Raw genomic sequence first — 16,175 nt, 5'->3', positions numbered from 1 at the left:
GGTATTCCCATCTCCAAGATCCTATCACAATATGTAGTAATATTAGCAAATACCTCCAGTTAGAAATGTAGTATAGTTCTTCTGATTTGCTATGTCACTTGCCCCATGTGCAGGGCATTGCAGTAGCTTAGGCATCCATGACTATATTAGTGGTCATAACCATGGGTACCTAAGCTTCTGCAATGTCCTGTACATGGGGTAAGTGACATAGCAAATCAGAAGAACTATACCACATTTCTAATTGGGGGGGGGTTGCTAATACTATATCCACTACATATTAGGATAGGATCTTGGAGATAGGAATACTCCTTTAAAGAGGGTTTTTCCCCTCCTAGAGAGTGCACTGATCCTCTGCCTCCTGATGGACTGTTCGGGATGACCTGAGACATGCACTCTTCCTGATGCAGGTAAATAAGGCAGCTTTGCCTCTTGCAGCATAGGAAGAGCACAAAGGTAATAAAGTAGACAGGATCGAGCGATCCGGCCAGCTTCAAAGCAGCATGCACAAGATCTAAAGGAAAGAGCTTGTAAGCGAGCGCTTCTTACCTAGGATACAAGTCACCACTGATAGAGACTGCGAAAGGTAACCTAGGCAGCAAGGAGTAAATTATAAAATGTAAGAAAAAAAAAAGAATGCATCTGATCTTGAGAACAGAGGTCTTTGCAATTTTTCATTTATTTATGTTGAAAAAAAACCCACTTTGTCAGAGGAGGCGTGGGGGGTGTGCGGTCTTACAGCCATCGATGTGCAACCAAATTACAGCTGTGTAAAACTAGTACGAAGCTGAAAGCTACGGAGAAGAGTGAAGTCCATCAGCTCAACACACTCACCTATCAAAGGGGGTTATGATGGACAAATGGAGCAATACTTTCACTGGCACTTTGGCACAGGAGGGACAAAACAAAAAAAAAAAAAAAACACCCCTAAACATCTGATCGTTAGATTTTTACCTAACTGTTTTCTGTTCAAAGGGAAAAAAAAAAAAAAAATAAAGAACATCTGATAACAGAGAAAGGTTCTATATACACACATGGCCCCAAACACACCTATAAATTAAAAGGTTACACCAAAGGCACTTGCAAGTAAAAATCCACAGCAGATCTTACAAAAAGCGCACAGGCGACAGACGAGGGATTTCCTCTATTCTGGTATGAAATTACCAACTACTAGAAAGAGGAGACGTCCCTGTAGTGTGAGCGCCCACCATAGAACAGCATTTATTCTCAACTGATGAAAAATTCTGGGTCGATTTCAGAAGGTTTCATTTTTTTATTTTAATACAAAGCTACAAACCCTCCGCTAAAAAGGACTGCGTACAGCAGTAAGAGCTTAGCGCACACTTTAAAGCTTGAGCTCGGTGCACAAACAGTATGGAGCAAGGTCAAAGTTGTCCACCACTTGGACAACTTCTTCTCATTCCCCACTCTTGGCCCCGATGAAATAATAAAGCTTGTACTCGCCTCTTGTGCCGGCGCGGTTCCCGTGGTGTCGGTACTCACTCTCCCGTGCTGTTGTGACACCGGCGCCCAATCAGCACTGGCACAGGAGGCGAGTATAAGCCTTATTATTTTATTGGGGCCAAACATTTTGATCAAGTGGACAACTCCTCTAACCCAAGTGTTTAGGGTTTTTTTTTCCCCATACAGCATTTGTCATATGGGGGTTAATAATTTTACATCTGCATAGACCGGTCTTTCATAGATATGACAAGATTTTTTTTTAAATTATTGTACTAATAAAAAAGGGATTCAAATTTTATTATTTTTGCAACTTTTAAAAACTTTAACAACTTATGGGCTTGAATCTGCGATACTTCAGTCTTGCAATACTTGGTGAAATTAACGATAGGCTGTATGAAGCCCAGCCACTGCTTGTTAGTGGTATAAAGATGGCAGAGATGGAGGAGACCACCTTAGATCAGCCTCATCGGCCCCCCCAAGGGGATTGCGTCAGTTAGATGCCACTCTCAGGGATGGACTGCGGAATTTAAGTGGTTAGAGAACTGTTTTTAAAGTGCTGGCTGTGCAACACTGCCGGTACCTGCCCTGAGACTACCACATACACCCACACCCGGACAGGGAGAGCTGGGTGACAATCATGGGCGCTTACCACCTTGGAAAATTGCTTTTTTCATACGGCTGACCAACTAGTTCTCACGAGTCCAGTGGGATCTGGAAACATCACGTGACTGGTTTCCTTAGAGATCGGGATCGTTTACTGGGACTTGTATTAAATTTTCTTTTTTTTTTTAATCCAGCAAGGATCCTATCATGATATTAGAAGACCGAACACACAAAAAATTAAAATCTATAAACTTGCTATTGGAAAAAAAAAAAAAAATAATACAGCAGATGTCTCAGACTTGCTACAAATACAAGCCACTTATTAAAAACAAAGGCCGGCGGTTGCCTGAGTTTTTTCTTTTTATTGCCATATAAGTTTCTGAAAATGGCGCTACTGTAGCGACACACATTCGATAAATTGGCGTTTGCAAAAACGACCAGGCGTCTTCAAGCCGGCTGAAGTTGGTTTGCTTTTAAAAATTGATTAATGAGTCCGGTCAATGATTAGAGAGAAAAATAAAAGTCTAAAATATTCCCTTATTATTACAGAATTTTTTTTAAGGGCTTCACAGAATAAGAGGGAGAAAAAAAAAAATCCCCCCAAAACTGAGTCCTCCATGCTAAACAGGCCCTCAAGGAGAGGTCAGGATGCTGCCGCTTTTGTCAAATTTTTTACCCTTCGATAAAGCTGCCACCTGCTTCAGCAATTCACGATTTTTCCCCTAAAACAAAGATGAAAAACAGAATTGTTAAATTTCAGGTTATATTGCAGGCCAAAGTCTGAGCTTAGGATATATAAACTTTTATAGTGCGACAAATCAATTTATAAAAATAAGGAAAATATATGAATTATGAGGTCTAGGTACTGTAACCGAGCTCCTATGGAGGTGAATGGGAGCAGAGAAACGGGAGCCAAGATTGATAAGGAGGCCAGAGACAAAAGATGAATCCTTCAAAGAGTGACAAGTCCATGATCATCTGATGCTGCTGATCCGAACTGGCAAACTTCAGAAGTGCACCGCCACCACCTGCAAGCAGGAAGCCAGGGGAGCGGTGCACTCTTGCAGAAAAATCATGAGACAAAGCCCTTTAATTGCTGCCATACCTGCATTTGCTCCACAGACTCCTTATGAGCTTTCTCCATGCCATTCATCTTTGTCCTCAAATTATTCTCTTGGTACTGGAAGTCCGCTTTCAGTTCTGTAAGCTATTAAAAAATAAATAAAAACTAATTTAGTGATTTGATAACATATTAAAAAAATTATTTGTAAAATACAGAGGCCGAGCCAGTGCTCCTTTCAAATCTTTTTATAGCTAGAGCTGGAAAGGAAACGTTACAAGCCAGTGAATGAGACTTAGCCCCCGTGTGCTATAACCTTCACCCCGGTATTTCTGGGTTTTAGATGGGGTTGAATAAACCAGGTAGCAAGACAAGAACTGATAGATGAATTGTAGCCTAAAGACACTTGACGCTTCACAACAAAGTTTTCTGCAGAAGGAAATCCCATAAGTCAGGATGACTTGTAAGGATTAACTGTTAAACTCCTGAATGACACGTAAGCTTTTAAAGGGAACCAACAAATTTCCTGAAAAGCAACTACAGCGTTATACCATTATGCAAACGTTAGTTTTGCACTACTGAAAAGTACAAGATTGTACAAAACAGTTCAACAATAGTTACAAATACAAAGCTTTAACATAGTGTATGTTTTCATATACCGTCATGGCGAAAAGTGTTGGACTCTTGAAATTGTTCTAGAAAAATGAAGTATTTCTCCCAGTCAGACAAAATTGTTGACATCTTATCAAAATTGTGGGTAAAGAGCTTTGTTTCAAGCATGTGATGCTCGTTCAAGCTCACTTGTGGCAAGTAACAGGTGTGGGGAATATGAAAATCACACCTGAAACCAGATAAATAGGGAAGAGGTGGACTCAATCTTTCCATAGTGTGTCTGTGTGTGCCACAGTAAGACTTGTGAATCAAAATTGCCAAAAATAATCTCCAGAGATCTTGATGTTCCTTTGTCCACGGTGCGCAACATAATCAAGAAGTTTATAACCCATGGCATTGTAGCTAATCTCCCTGGAAGTTTACGGTAGAGAAAAACTGATGAAAGGTTGCAATGCAGGATAGTCTGGGTGGTGGATAAGCAGCCCCAATTAAGCTCCAAAGAAATTTAACCTGTCCTGTAGGCTCAAGGTGCATCAGTGTCAGCACGAACTGTCGACATTTGAAGGAAATGAAACACTATGGCAGGAGACCCAGGAGGACCCCACTGCTGACAAACAAAAAAAGCTAGGTTGCAGTTTGAAAAGTTTACGCAATCCAAAATCCTTCTACGAAAGCGTATTGGGGACAGAGAAAACCAAAATAGAGCCTTCTGGTAGAGCACATCAGTTTACTGAAAACGGAATGAGGCCTACAAAGAGAACACCGTACCTATAGTCAAACATGGTGGAAGGTCAATGATGTTTTGGGGGTGTTTTGCTGCCTCTGCCACTGACTGCCTTGACTATGTTCACGGCATCACGATGTCTGAAGATTACCAAAGGATTTTTGGTCGCAATGTAGTACCCAGTGTCAGAAATCTCGGTTTGCATCCTAGGTCATGGGTTTTCCAGTAGGACAATGACCGGAACCATACTTCAAGAAGCACCCAGAAATGGATGGAAACAAAGTGCTGGAGAGTTCTGAAGTGACCAGGAAAGAGTCCGGATCTAAACCCCATTGAACAGCTGTGGCGAGATCTTAAAATTGCTGCTGGGAGAAGACACCTTCAAATACACTGCTCAAAAAAAAAAATATAGGGAACACTAACAACACAATGCTACTCTAAGTCAATCACACTTCTGTGAAATCAAGCTGTCCAGTTATGAAGCAACACTGATTGGGAATCAAGTTCTCTTGCTGTTGTGCAAATGCAACAGACAACAGGTAGAAATGATAGACAATTAGCAAGACAACCTCTATAAAGAAATGGTTCTGCAGAGGGTGACCACAGACCATTTCTCTGTTCATCCTTTTTGGCTGTTTTGGTCACGAGCATTTTTTCATTGCTCTCACCCTTAGAAGTACTATATAGTAGCATGAGGCGGTGTCTACAACCTACAGAAGTTGTTCAGGTAGTGCAGCTCATCCAGGATGGCATATCAATGTGAGCTGTAGCAAGAAGGGTATCTGTGTATCCGCACAGTGTCCAGAACATGGAGCAGATATACCAAGAGACAGGTCAGTACACTAGGAGACATGGTGTGGGCCATAAAAGGGCAACAGCCCAGCAGCAAGACCACTACTTTGGGCAAGGAAGAAACAGGAAGAGCAGGGCCAGAGCCCTGTAACATGACCTCCAGCAGGCCACTGACATCCATGTGTCTGCTCAAACTGTCAGAAACAGACTCCATGAGGGTGGTAGGATGGCCGTCTCACACTGAGCACGTGAGTCTGGAGACGCAGTGCAGAATGTTCTGTGTTAAATATACCTATTTTGTATATTTATTTATTCAGGACTCTTTACCAGATGTGATACTCTAAGGCTGTGTTCACACACAGCGTTTTTTTTCGCGGTTTTTCCCACGGATTTGCCAAAAAATCCACGGTAAAAAAACCGCATTGCGGTAAAAAACACAGCATGCTCATTAATTTCGCAGTTTTTTTTCCGCGTTTCTGGCTTTTTCCATGTGTCTAGAAACCGTGCGGAAAAAAAAAAAAGCAAAAAAAACGCGTGGTTTCTGGGAAGGGAGTCCTGTTATTCAGCAGAAAATTTTTGCTACGTGTGCACTTAGCCTAAAGAAAATGTCATGTTTTACAATAAAAAAACAAAACAAAAAAGTTAGTGGTTTATTGGCTTGTCCACCAAAAAGAATCATCGCAGGAAAACATAAAATAGATGAAATAGTTACAAAGAGATTGTCCGTATCAGTTTGTTCCCCAGCTTTCTTGGAATCCTTAATGATAGACTGCGTCTGTCTCTGTCAAAGGCATGGCTGAAAGAAGCACGTGGTTAACTCACCACCTGTCCGTACAACCTAGTGTCCATCTGATGTCTGCGTGAAGTGTGAGCCTCCCTTCCTGTGGGTCATGTGGTTAAATACCTCTCACATAGCACGTGTTCTCTCTATGTGGCGTTAACATCTACCCTGAGCTAAATATACAGAAATAACACATGTAACGTCAGCTAAACATTCCACGAGGCAAGTGCTCAGTACAGAATTGAGAATAAGAATAAATCAATAACCATTAATATTTAACATTCTACTACCTGCAACATCCTCCAGCTTGACTGGGTTGGAGGCAAGTGTAGGGAGGCATTTCTTTGGAGGGCCACACAGCCCTCCAAATGCTAGCCAAAGGTACCAGGAGGAGATCCTCAGACCCATTGTGAGACCATATGCAGGTGCACTGGGCCCTGGATTTCTGCTTGATATATGACAATGCTAAGCCTTATGTGGCTGAAGTGTGTCAGCAGTTCCTGCATGATGAAGGCATTGTTGCTATCAACTTGCCTGCCTGTTCCCCAGACCTGAATCCAATCAAGCACATCCTGTCTCTTTCCATCCGGCAACGCCACATTGCACCACACTGTCCAGGAGTTGACAGATTCTATAATCCAGGTCTGGGAGGAGATCCCTCAGGAGAGCATCCGCCGCCTCATCAGGAGCATACCCAGGTGATGTAGGGAGGTCATACAGGCACGTGGAGGCCACACACACACTACTGAGCATCATTTCCTTGTCTTGAGGAATTTCCACTGAAGTTGGATCAGCCTGTAATTTGATTTTCCACTTTGATTTTTGACTTTCGCTCTAAATCCAGACCTTCAGGGGATTTACATTGATGATTTTTATGCTTTATTGTTCTCAACGTATTTTACTATGTAAAAAATAAAAATTGCAATTGGAATATTTCAGTGATATCTAGGATGTGGTATTTTTGTGATTATTTTTTTTTGAGCAGTGTATGAGAGACCTGGAGCAATTTGCGAAAGAAGAGTGCTCCAAAATTCCAGTTGAGAGGTAAGAGGCTTGTTGATGGTTATAGGAGTGACTGACTGCAGCTATTTATTCCAAATGATGTGCAGCCAAATATTAAGTTGAGGGTGCCAACAATTTTGTACACACACAATGTATTACAAGTGCAGATTTATCAATATTATCTACTTAGCCGGTGCAAACAAGTGGTCCATTTCAATGGGCCAAATGTGGCGCGTTAATAGGCCCTAACTGGACGATTTAAACGTGGATCGGCGCTGGTTTACACCTCATAACTGATGTAGAATCAGTCCTGGAATCTACATTGATTACAGAGAAGGCCGTCCAAGAGGGATTGGCTGCCATTAGTGCTAGAGGGTGACTGCCGATCCGCCATCCTCCAGGATGTCTTTGTAATCTTGATCTTGTGGATGATGGCAGAGTATAAAGCTCATACATTTTCACCCAGCCCATGTTATGATTCGGTTTGCTTGCAAATGAGACACTAATATTATTAATAAATTACCTGACTGCAGGAATTGCCAAAAAGCCTGAATTTGCCATAAATCTACAAAACACAACCAACAGAATACCGGATCTCCACGTCGCCTGTCATTTTGGTGGACGTGCCTTTGCTACCAGAAGGACAGTGAATTTTTCCGTACGTGTGTTATGTAGGCTATAGGGCGGGAGTTTTTCCTTGAACCACACCAGAGGCAGCGCTCTTGAGCAGCAGGTGGCTTACCTTCTTATCTTTCTCCAGGATGGTCTGATCTCGCTGCTGTAAGAGCCGTTTCAGGGACATGACTTCTTCTTTCAATTGACTGATAAGCACAAAGTTGTCTGTGCCGCCGCTGTCCGTCGACTGATTGATTGAACTACTAAAATAATACATGCTGGAATTTAAACATTTATTGTAATATCAAAAATAATAAGACGTCTGTAATACGAGCAAAATATACAATGTGGTGGAACAGAAAATACATTCTCAGTACATATATAAGACTAACACAGGACAGCAGTGGAGCAAAAATCAGGGAACTGAATATCAGAAAATCCCTCCCCAATCAAAAGCTGATTAGGCACCAGCACTGCCTCTCCTGCAGCGTGACCACTGCTGCCAATCACTGCTGGCAGCAGACATGCCAGCTTCACCTGATGTCAGTGCCAGGGGTTCACAGGGGGGGCATGAGGTTATCACTACGAGACCTTGGGTGTAAGAATGGAGCTCAATTCCTACTCTACAGCCCTCTGCCCCACCAATTCTGTGGATCAGACTGTAGAGAAGGCTCGTACTTGGGTTAAGAGGGTTCACCTCATCTTACTAAGTGGGTAAAATTGCAAAGTGCTTGTAAAAACAAGCAACCTGGAAATACACTTCTGATTAAAACCTCAGGCATTTTTAAAATCCTGAGTACTGCTCACTGCCTAGGTTACCAGCCACCTCTGCAGTCTATTAGAGGTGGACAGTCTCCTAGGCAAGAGAGTAGCACTCACATACTCTACAGCTGGCAGGATCGATGGGTGCCGCCAGCTTCAGTGTGTCTTACCGATGCTGCCCCTGCTTTATGCTACGAAGGGCACACCGTTTGGTCTGGAGGCTCAAACATGCCACTTATCCGAACTGGCAATCTTCAGGAGTGCACCGCCACCACCTGCAAGCAGGAAGCAAGGGGAGCAGTGCACTCTTGCAGAAAGATCATGAGACATCCCCTTTAACTGTTCCCACATACAAGTGCTTACAAATTTGAACTTGATGTTAAAGATCATAAGCCGGATTGACAAAATCAATGTGCAACTGTATAGGACAGTCATTCATACAAAAATTGGGAATAAGGAATATTGGGGGGTCTGTTAAGAGGTTTGGAGTGGCCCAAGAAATGAAGATCTCTGACAAATACAAACATATAAAAACTATAACTAAGTGACAAAGAGACCCTTTAGTTTTGATATACGTACCTGTCTCCGTTGGATGGCTTGGATTCCAATTTGGGCTTCTTCTTTGGAGGTTCATTCTGAATTGCTGTAGTAGATTTATGACTGCAATAAGAAGAGTGTGTGTAACTCACTGATCGACATGATATACAGAAAGTCACAGACTTTACATCAGATATTCCCAACAGGACAAACGCCTCAAAGCAAACAACCCCCATCTGCAGATTGGTGCAGGTCTTGATGCAGCTGATATGTGGTCACAAGCTCACGCTGCCCATTCACATGAATGGACCCAAGATGAAGGACAGTTGGACACGGGTCGCATTTTATCAGTGATCATACCTTTGCTTCCATATTCCCTGGTCTCCTTCGGGGCTTAGACTACTTATTCTATGGAAAAGAGAAAAAGATTGTGTGTTAATACCCAACAAACACCTATTAAATACAACTACTAATCAAGATACAAAAACCCAGCACATGCTCTTCAGCTGTCAAGGCTTGCAGAGAATGGTAGATTTACCCCTTCACGCCGCAGCCAGTTTCTGTTTTTCGCTCCCTTTTTTTTTTATTTTTCCATCAATATAGCCGTGTGAGGGCTTATTTATTGCAAGACGAGTTGCACTTTTGAATGACACCATTGATTTTACCATATAGTGTACTAGAAAATGGGAAAAAAATTCCAAGTGCGGTGAAATTGCAAAAAAAAAAAAAAAAAAAAATTTTTTACCATGTTCGCTAAATGCCAAAACTGACCTGCCATTATTATTCTCCAGGTCATTATGAGTTAAATAGATAAATAAAAAAAGAACCTATACATATTTTCGAAGTAGTGAAAAAACCCAAAGGGCACCCTTTTCTGAGACCTGTAGCGTCTCCATTTTTTTCGATCTCGGTACGGGCTAATTTTTTGTGTGCTGAGCTGAGGTTTCTATTGGTACCATTTTGGGGTAGATGTGATGTTTTGATCACCTGTTATTCCAATGTTGCATGTGACGAGGGCACCGATGAGCGGTGTTTGTGACACGCTTCCGGCACATAAATGTTGCTGTCAAAGATTGACAGCAACATTTAAAATAACGGCCGTGGGTGGATTGAGGTTCCACTCACGGCTGTTAGGGGCACAACTCAGCTGATCAAGTCAGTTGATGTGCACAGGAAAAGATGCGGGCTCAGAGCCAAACCTACATCAAAGAGGGAGAGAAGACATGTGCCGTACATGTATGATGCAAGTCGTGAAGGGGTTAAAGATGAATACCCAGAATATAAAGTTATTCTCTGACCTATGAACAGAGGATAACAACCCGATGTCTACAAGTTCTGCAGAATATAATCACTTCCGCTCCCTCCAAGACTGGGCTGTGCAGAACACGCACGGTTCAGTTTCTTATCTCCTAATTCCAAGGTTGGAGAATAACTTTCAATTCTGGGAATTCCTCTTTCAACTACAATTCTCTATAAGCTTTAACAGCGTGTGTGGGTTATAGTCTGCGCCCCTCTCTTGTGGGCCATGCACAAATAAAGCAGTCTTACACAGCATGTCCACATCAGACATTACCTTTCTGAATCCTGCTCATATAGGTACTGTTCACAGTCAGGTTTTTCAATACATTGGTAAGGACTGCTCTGATGGGTATACCTTGGCGTTTGGTAGAGTGGCTTAGTATACATTTTTGCAAAAACCGTATCAACTAAATACCATGTTTTGTCATCTTTTTACTAGCAGTTGCTGTTTATTGTTAGATTTTTTTTTTTTTTTACAGCAGAGTATTTTTTCACCTTTATTGCACTGTGTTTCAAGCTTCAACAGCATGTGTGGGTTATAGTCTGCTCTGCTCCATTCATTGTCAACGGAACTGGTAGAAATAGCAGAACTTTCAAATTTTTACTAAAGCTAATTATTAGTGAATTGATTTTCAGGTCCCTGGTCCAGTGACCTTGTCAATAGCCCGTAGCTGCTGGACCGAAGCCTTGTGAACGCCTCCTACCTACAGTCATCTCTTCTGATCAGTAGGCCCGATGCAATGTCACACTATAACAAGGACCTAGAAATCAGAAGAGGCGTCGGGATCCCAGCAGGTAGGATGCAGATGACAGACCTCCATCCCAGAGGTCCCAGAATACTGATGCAACCGCTGAGCCAGGGTCCTAGGAATCAACCTGCTCATAACCTGTCCTACAGCTAAATGCGTTATTGGGCAGTAAAATCTCGCCGCTTACTTGTGACTGCTGCTATGCCGGTGGTGGTGATGATGATGGTGGTGGTGATGATGGTGTTTAGAATGAAGCTGATCTTTCTCAGTAAGAGAAGAGGATGAAGAGTTTGAATGTGTGGAGCCCAGGCTCTTCCGCTGCTCCTTAGTCTTCTGGAGAACCCTCTTGTAGGAGAGCGTGCAAAGCCAACACAGCAACTTCCCATCAACCTGGAGACAGAAGCAAAAGTGAGTGGATCAGAAGTAACCATGTGATCTGGTGCCGCCGTGTCGTGTGATCTGTTATACCTTTCTTCTGCCTTCTTCCTTCCGGTCAAAAGCACACTGCTGTTTGCATTGTTCGCAGGTTTGTGGAGGTCCGTATTTTTTCTCTGAGTTGGTGCAACGCTGACATTTGGTGCCGATAAACGCTGCTATAATGTTACAGTACTGACAAGGCTTGGGCTGAGGAGAAGAGATGGTATAGATTATCACAATGTGTAACAAGAAGGAATGCTGCATGGCGAGCCGAGGAAGTGAAGACGAGGGGCGCTTGTGTCACTCAGGAACGAGGAGACCACCTCAATGAGGATTCAAAGTTATCCTGAATCTATGACGTTTAGGATATACCCACACCCATGGTTCCATCTTGTGCCGCTATAAGCTAAAAAGGTGGCATCACACGTGCCGTTTACCTCAATGGGACTTTCGAAAATTGCTGAACTTCCCTGGAGGCAAGAGAAAAAGGTCCTGCTCTCGGGACAGGTGCGGGTACCAGAGGTGGGTCTCACATCATACATTGGAAGCAACACACTTTTTTTTTTTTTTTGCACTAAAGCACTGGAGTGGTGTCACTAATCTAAATTCCCTGCCTCTAAGCTCATGCTCACCGGCCACCATCTTTGTCCGTTATCGGCACTGCTTCGGTCGCCTTCTGCAGCGTATTCTGGGCGACCCAGAGGTCATTTCTCAATGGAAGTCTGAGAGCCAGATTGAGCATCTCAGACTTACACAGAGCTGGAGACTTAGGGTACCGTTACACATAGCGATGCACCAGCGATCCCGAAAACGATATGGATCGCTGGTGCATCGCTAAGTGGTCGCTAGTGAGCTGCCACACAGGCAGATCTCACCAGCGACATAGCAGTGGTCGGGGGTCGCTATTTACCTGTCAGATGCGGCGATCCTGACGTCCTCCTGCCAGCGTCCACGCGTCGCTCGTCGGCGCCACAGGAAGCGCCCGACGAGAAACGGCCCAGGCCGCTCTCGCGCGACAATCAGCGGGGGAACCGGTCAGAGGGAAGTATCAGACATAGCGATATCGCTAGCAATATCGCTGCTGCGTCACAAAACCAGTGACGTTACAGCGATATTGCTAGCGATATCGCTATGTGTAACGGGATCTTTACTTCTTGTCAGTCAGAAGATACAGTCCAAGATGGTGGAGCAGGAGCGGTGCGGCGACGGGAAGAGCAGAAGACAACGGCAGGGACCTTACATAGTAGCATCACTCCAGCGCCGAAATAAACTGCCGGAGTGGTGCTTTAAAGGGGTATTACAGCGCCGCTCACTAATACTTTGGAGGCGAGCGATACTGATGTTATATCCCACACTATTCTACAGGTGCCCTATTCTACTGTGAGCTCACAAGATCGGTGCCGCTAAATGAGCAGCTACACACAGATCCATACGTACGACTCCCAGTAAATGGACGATCACAGACGGACGACTTACCGTTCCAAACTGCTTAACGTTTTGAGCGCACTTCTTGCATATAGTGTTGGTTTTACTAGAGAAAAACAAAAAGGACGGACAGAGTGTAAACACAGAGAGGAGGAAACCTCAGCCGTACACGGCCATTATTAATGACTAATATAAGAGCCGGGAACGTCTCGCTGCAATCCGGGTCAGTGGAGAAACCTGCAGATCAGCGTGTACGTGGCAGCTGGTGTGTGGGGTAATCACGGCGGCTACTAATGTGAGATACACAATACTGGGCGTCACACAGATTACTGGGTGACACAGGGGTGAAGGCTGAAATGGAGCCACGTCTCTCTCTCAGTTTCTGGTAAGAAATTCTGCAGCGGAGAGTTCTCTTGGTAACACGTCCTTGGAACTTACAAATAAATTACTAAAATGTGACTCATGACCTACAAACCAGAGGAACAATGCCCCATCCATCCGGCCGTACCTTTCCTGCTGAAACTCTGATCGGCAGTACGTGCACTTGACAATGGGATGAGCGATGCGGCACTCCTGGAGGAAGAAAAACACGAGAACATCAGCAAAGCCAGACTACATGCAACGGTATCAGTGCGGAGGAAGCCATGTCCCCCGTATACGGAGCATTATTGGGGCTGTACCAAGAGGTCATTTATCATAATAGATGGCATTACTGATCGCTGGGGGTGAATGTCCAAACGGAGACATCTCTGATCCAGTCACCATCTTCAGGATGGCCAAGTTCAAAGCTCCTCATCATTGTCAGTCCTATAGGCACTGAATGGAGCTGAGGGGGCATTCTCCACCTCCTCTACATCGCTGGGGTCCCAGCCGTTGATAAGCCACCTCAATGGCTGCAGAGCACCCCGTGACATGCCACCCCGGGGGGGCCACACAGAGCGCCATGTGACATCCCACCCCGGAGGGCCACACAGAGCACACCCCAGGGCCACACAGAGTGCGCCGTGACATCCCACTCGGGGGGCCACACAGTGACATCCCACCCCGGGGGGGGGGGCCACACAGAGCGCACAGTGACATCCCACCCCGGGGGGGGGGGGCCACACAGAGCGCACAGTGACATCCCACCCCGGGGGGGGGGGCCACACAGAGCGCACCGTGACATCCCACCCCGGGGGGGGCCACACAGAGCGCACAGTGACATCCCACCCCGGGGGGGGGGGCCACACAGAGCGCACAGTGACATCCCACCCCGGGGGGGGGGGGGCCCACACAGAGCGCACAGTGACATCCCACCCCGGGGGGGGGGGGGGGCCCACACAGAGCGCACAGTGACATCCCACCCCGGGGGGGGGGGGGGCCCACACAGAGCGCACAGTGACATCCCACCCCGGGGGGGGGGGGGCCACACAGAGCGCACAGTGACATCCCACCCCGGGGGGGGGGGGGGCCACACAGAGCGCACAGTGACATCCCACCCCGGGGGGGGGGGGGGGCCACACAGAGCGCACAGTGACATCCCACCCCGGGGGGGGGGGGGGGCCACACAGAGCGCACAGTGACATCCCACCCCGGGGGGGGGGGGGGGCCACACAGAGCGCACAGTGACATCCCACCCCGGGGGGGGGGGGGGCCACACAGAGCGCACAGTGACATCCCACCCCGGGGGGGGGGGGGCCACACAGAGCGCACAGTGACATCCCACCCCGGGGGGGGGGGGGGCCACACAGAGCGCACAGTGACATCCCACCCCGGGGGGGGGGGGGGCCACACAGAGCGCACAGTGACATCCCACCCCGGGGGGGGGGGGGGGGGCCACACAGAGCGCACAGTGACATCCCACCCCGGGGGGGGGGGGGGCCACACAGAGCGCACAGTGACATCCCACCCCGGGGGGGGGGGGGGGGCCACACAGAGCGCACAGTGACATCCCACCCCGGGGGGGGGGGGGGGGGGGGGGCCACACAGAGCGCACAGTGACATCCCACCCCGGGGGGGGGGGGCCCACACAGAGCGCACAGTGACATCCCACCCCAGGGGGCCACACAGAGCACACCGTGACATCCCACCCCGGGGGGGGCCACACAGAGCACACCGTGACATCCCACCCCGGGGGGGGGGGCCACACAGAGCGCACAGTGACATCCCACCCCGGGGGGGGGGGGGGCCACACAGAGCGCACAGTGACATCCCACCCCAGGGGGCCACACAGAGCACACCGTGACATCCCACCCCGGGGGGGGCCACACAGAGCGCACAGTGACATCCCACCCCGGGGGGGCCACACAGAGCGCACAGTGACATCCCACCCCGGGGGGGGGGGCCACACAGAGCGCACAGTGACATCCCACCCCGGGGGGGGGGGCCACACAGAGCGCACCGTGACATCCCACCCCGGGGGTCAAAGTCTCACTGCTAGTCGTCAAGAGGTTCTGCAGCAGCTGACAGAGGTCATGTCACCCTTTACACTGCAGCACCTCTTTGCTGTGACTCCGCAGGGAGCGCTGATGTCACGTGTATGATGGCGGCTGAGTGTCGCCCGTCCTTCAGTGACCCGCGCCCACAGAGGGCAGGCGGCCGCCCCGCACTAGGCCGCAGCACGCACCTTACACAGCTGCTGGCCCTGAGAGAGCTCCTCGAACGGATACCGCTGGTTACACTTGGTGCAGGCGTACAGCGCCGAGGCCATCCTGCGGCCGCAGTGACGGAGCAGCGGCGGGGGCTGAGGACGCGGCTGCGGGCACACAGGAGACGCAGCGCGGCTATTCCTGCCTCAGGCTGGCGGCGTCTGAGAACTGGGATATTTTGTGTCCGGCGCCCGCCCGTCGCAGAATTTCCTTCTCTGTCCCCGTCACTCAGTGGCTCCCCCCTGGCGTTACACAATCCGCCCACCGGATGAGGACGTCGCTGCCGGTTCCTCTCTTTTTCTGTTTATTATCTCGTCACTTCGGACTTATCGTTATCTCTCCGGTTTTGTTTTCTGCCCGCCCGCCCCGGAAAAAAACACTAATAAGAAATAAACAAAAGGAAGAAAAAAAACCCCAAGAAAAAGCCGTAACCGGATACCAACAAATCCGCATCACTACAAAGGAAGGGCCGCGCGAGCCAATCACAGCGCCGCTCTCAGGGGCGGGAAACTCCCGTTTGAAATTACTAGCCTATAGGAATCAAGGATAAATGCTCAGCTAACCAATCAGAGTCCGGAAACCAAAATGCCTCTTAAAACGCTATTGGTCAATTAAGACGAACCAATGAAAATTACAATCGGTATCTAGTCACTACTAACCACGCCCATGAACATTTCTATTGGCCAAGTTTACTTTCTAAACAGATATT

General features: G+C 47.2%; 1 protein-coding gene across 2 annotated transcripts; it reads right to left on the bottom strand.

The window, feature by feature from the left end:
* Positions 1-1,250: 1,250 nt before the first annotated feature.
* Positions 1,251-15,923, bottom strand: FAM76B (family with sequence similarity 76 member B). 2 transcript variants are annotated; one of them, XM_073582960.1, is made up of 10 exons: positions 15,445-15,923; positions 13,348-13,412; positions 12,891-12,945; positions 11,466-11,621; positions 11,185-11,387; positions 9,310-9,357; positions 8,992-9,072; positions 7,778-7,928; positions 3,170-3,271; positions 1,251-2,786 (listed from the first exon to the last, which is right to left on the bottom strand). In XM_073582960.1, exons 1-10 carry the CDS (start codon positions 15,526-15,528, stop codon positions 2,697-2,699), a joined length of 1,035 nt encoding a protein of 344 aa, XP_073439061.1. In that variant the 5' UTR covers positions 15,529-15,923; the 3' UTR covers positions 1,251-2,696. The 2 variants fall into 2 exon arrangements, with proteins under 2 accessions (XP_073439061.1, XP_073439062.1); XM_073582961.1 differs by having other exon boundaries at positions 7,778-7,913; positions 15,445-15,922.
* Positions 15,924-16,175: the final 252 nt, after the last annotated feature.

The sequence above is a fragment of the Dendrobates tinctorius genome, unplaced genomic scaffold (genome assembly GCF_039654945.1).
Source record: "Dendrobates tinctorius isolate UK_male_01 unplaced genomic scaffold, ASM3965494v1 ptg000075l, whole genome shotgun sequence".
Taxonomy (NCBI): Eukaryota; Metazoa; Chordata; class Amphibia; order Anura; family Dendrobatidae; genus Dendrobates; species Dendrobates tinctorius.
Note: the sequence above shows the minus strand (reverse complement) of the source record. Positions and strands in the feature narration are given on the sequence as shown.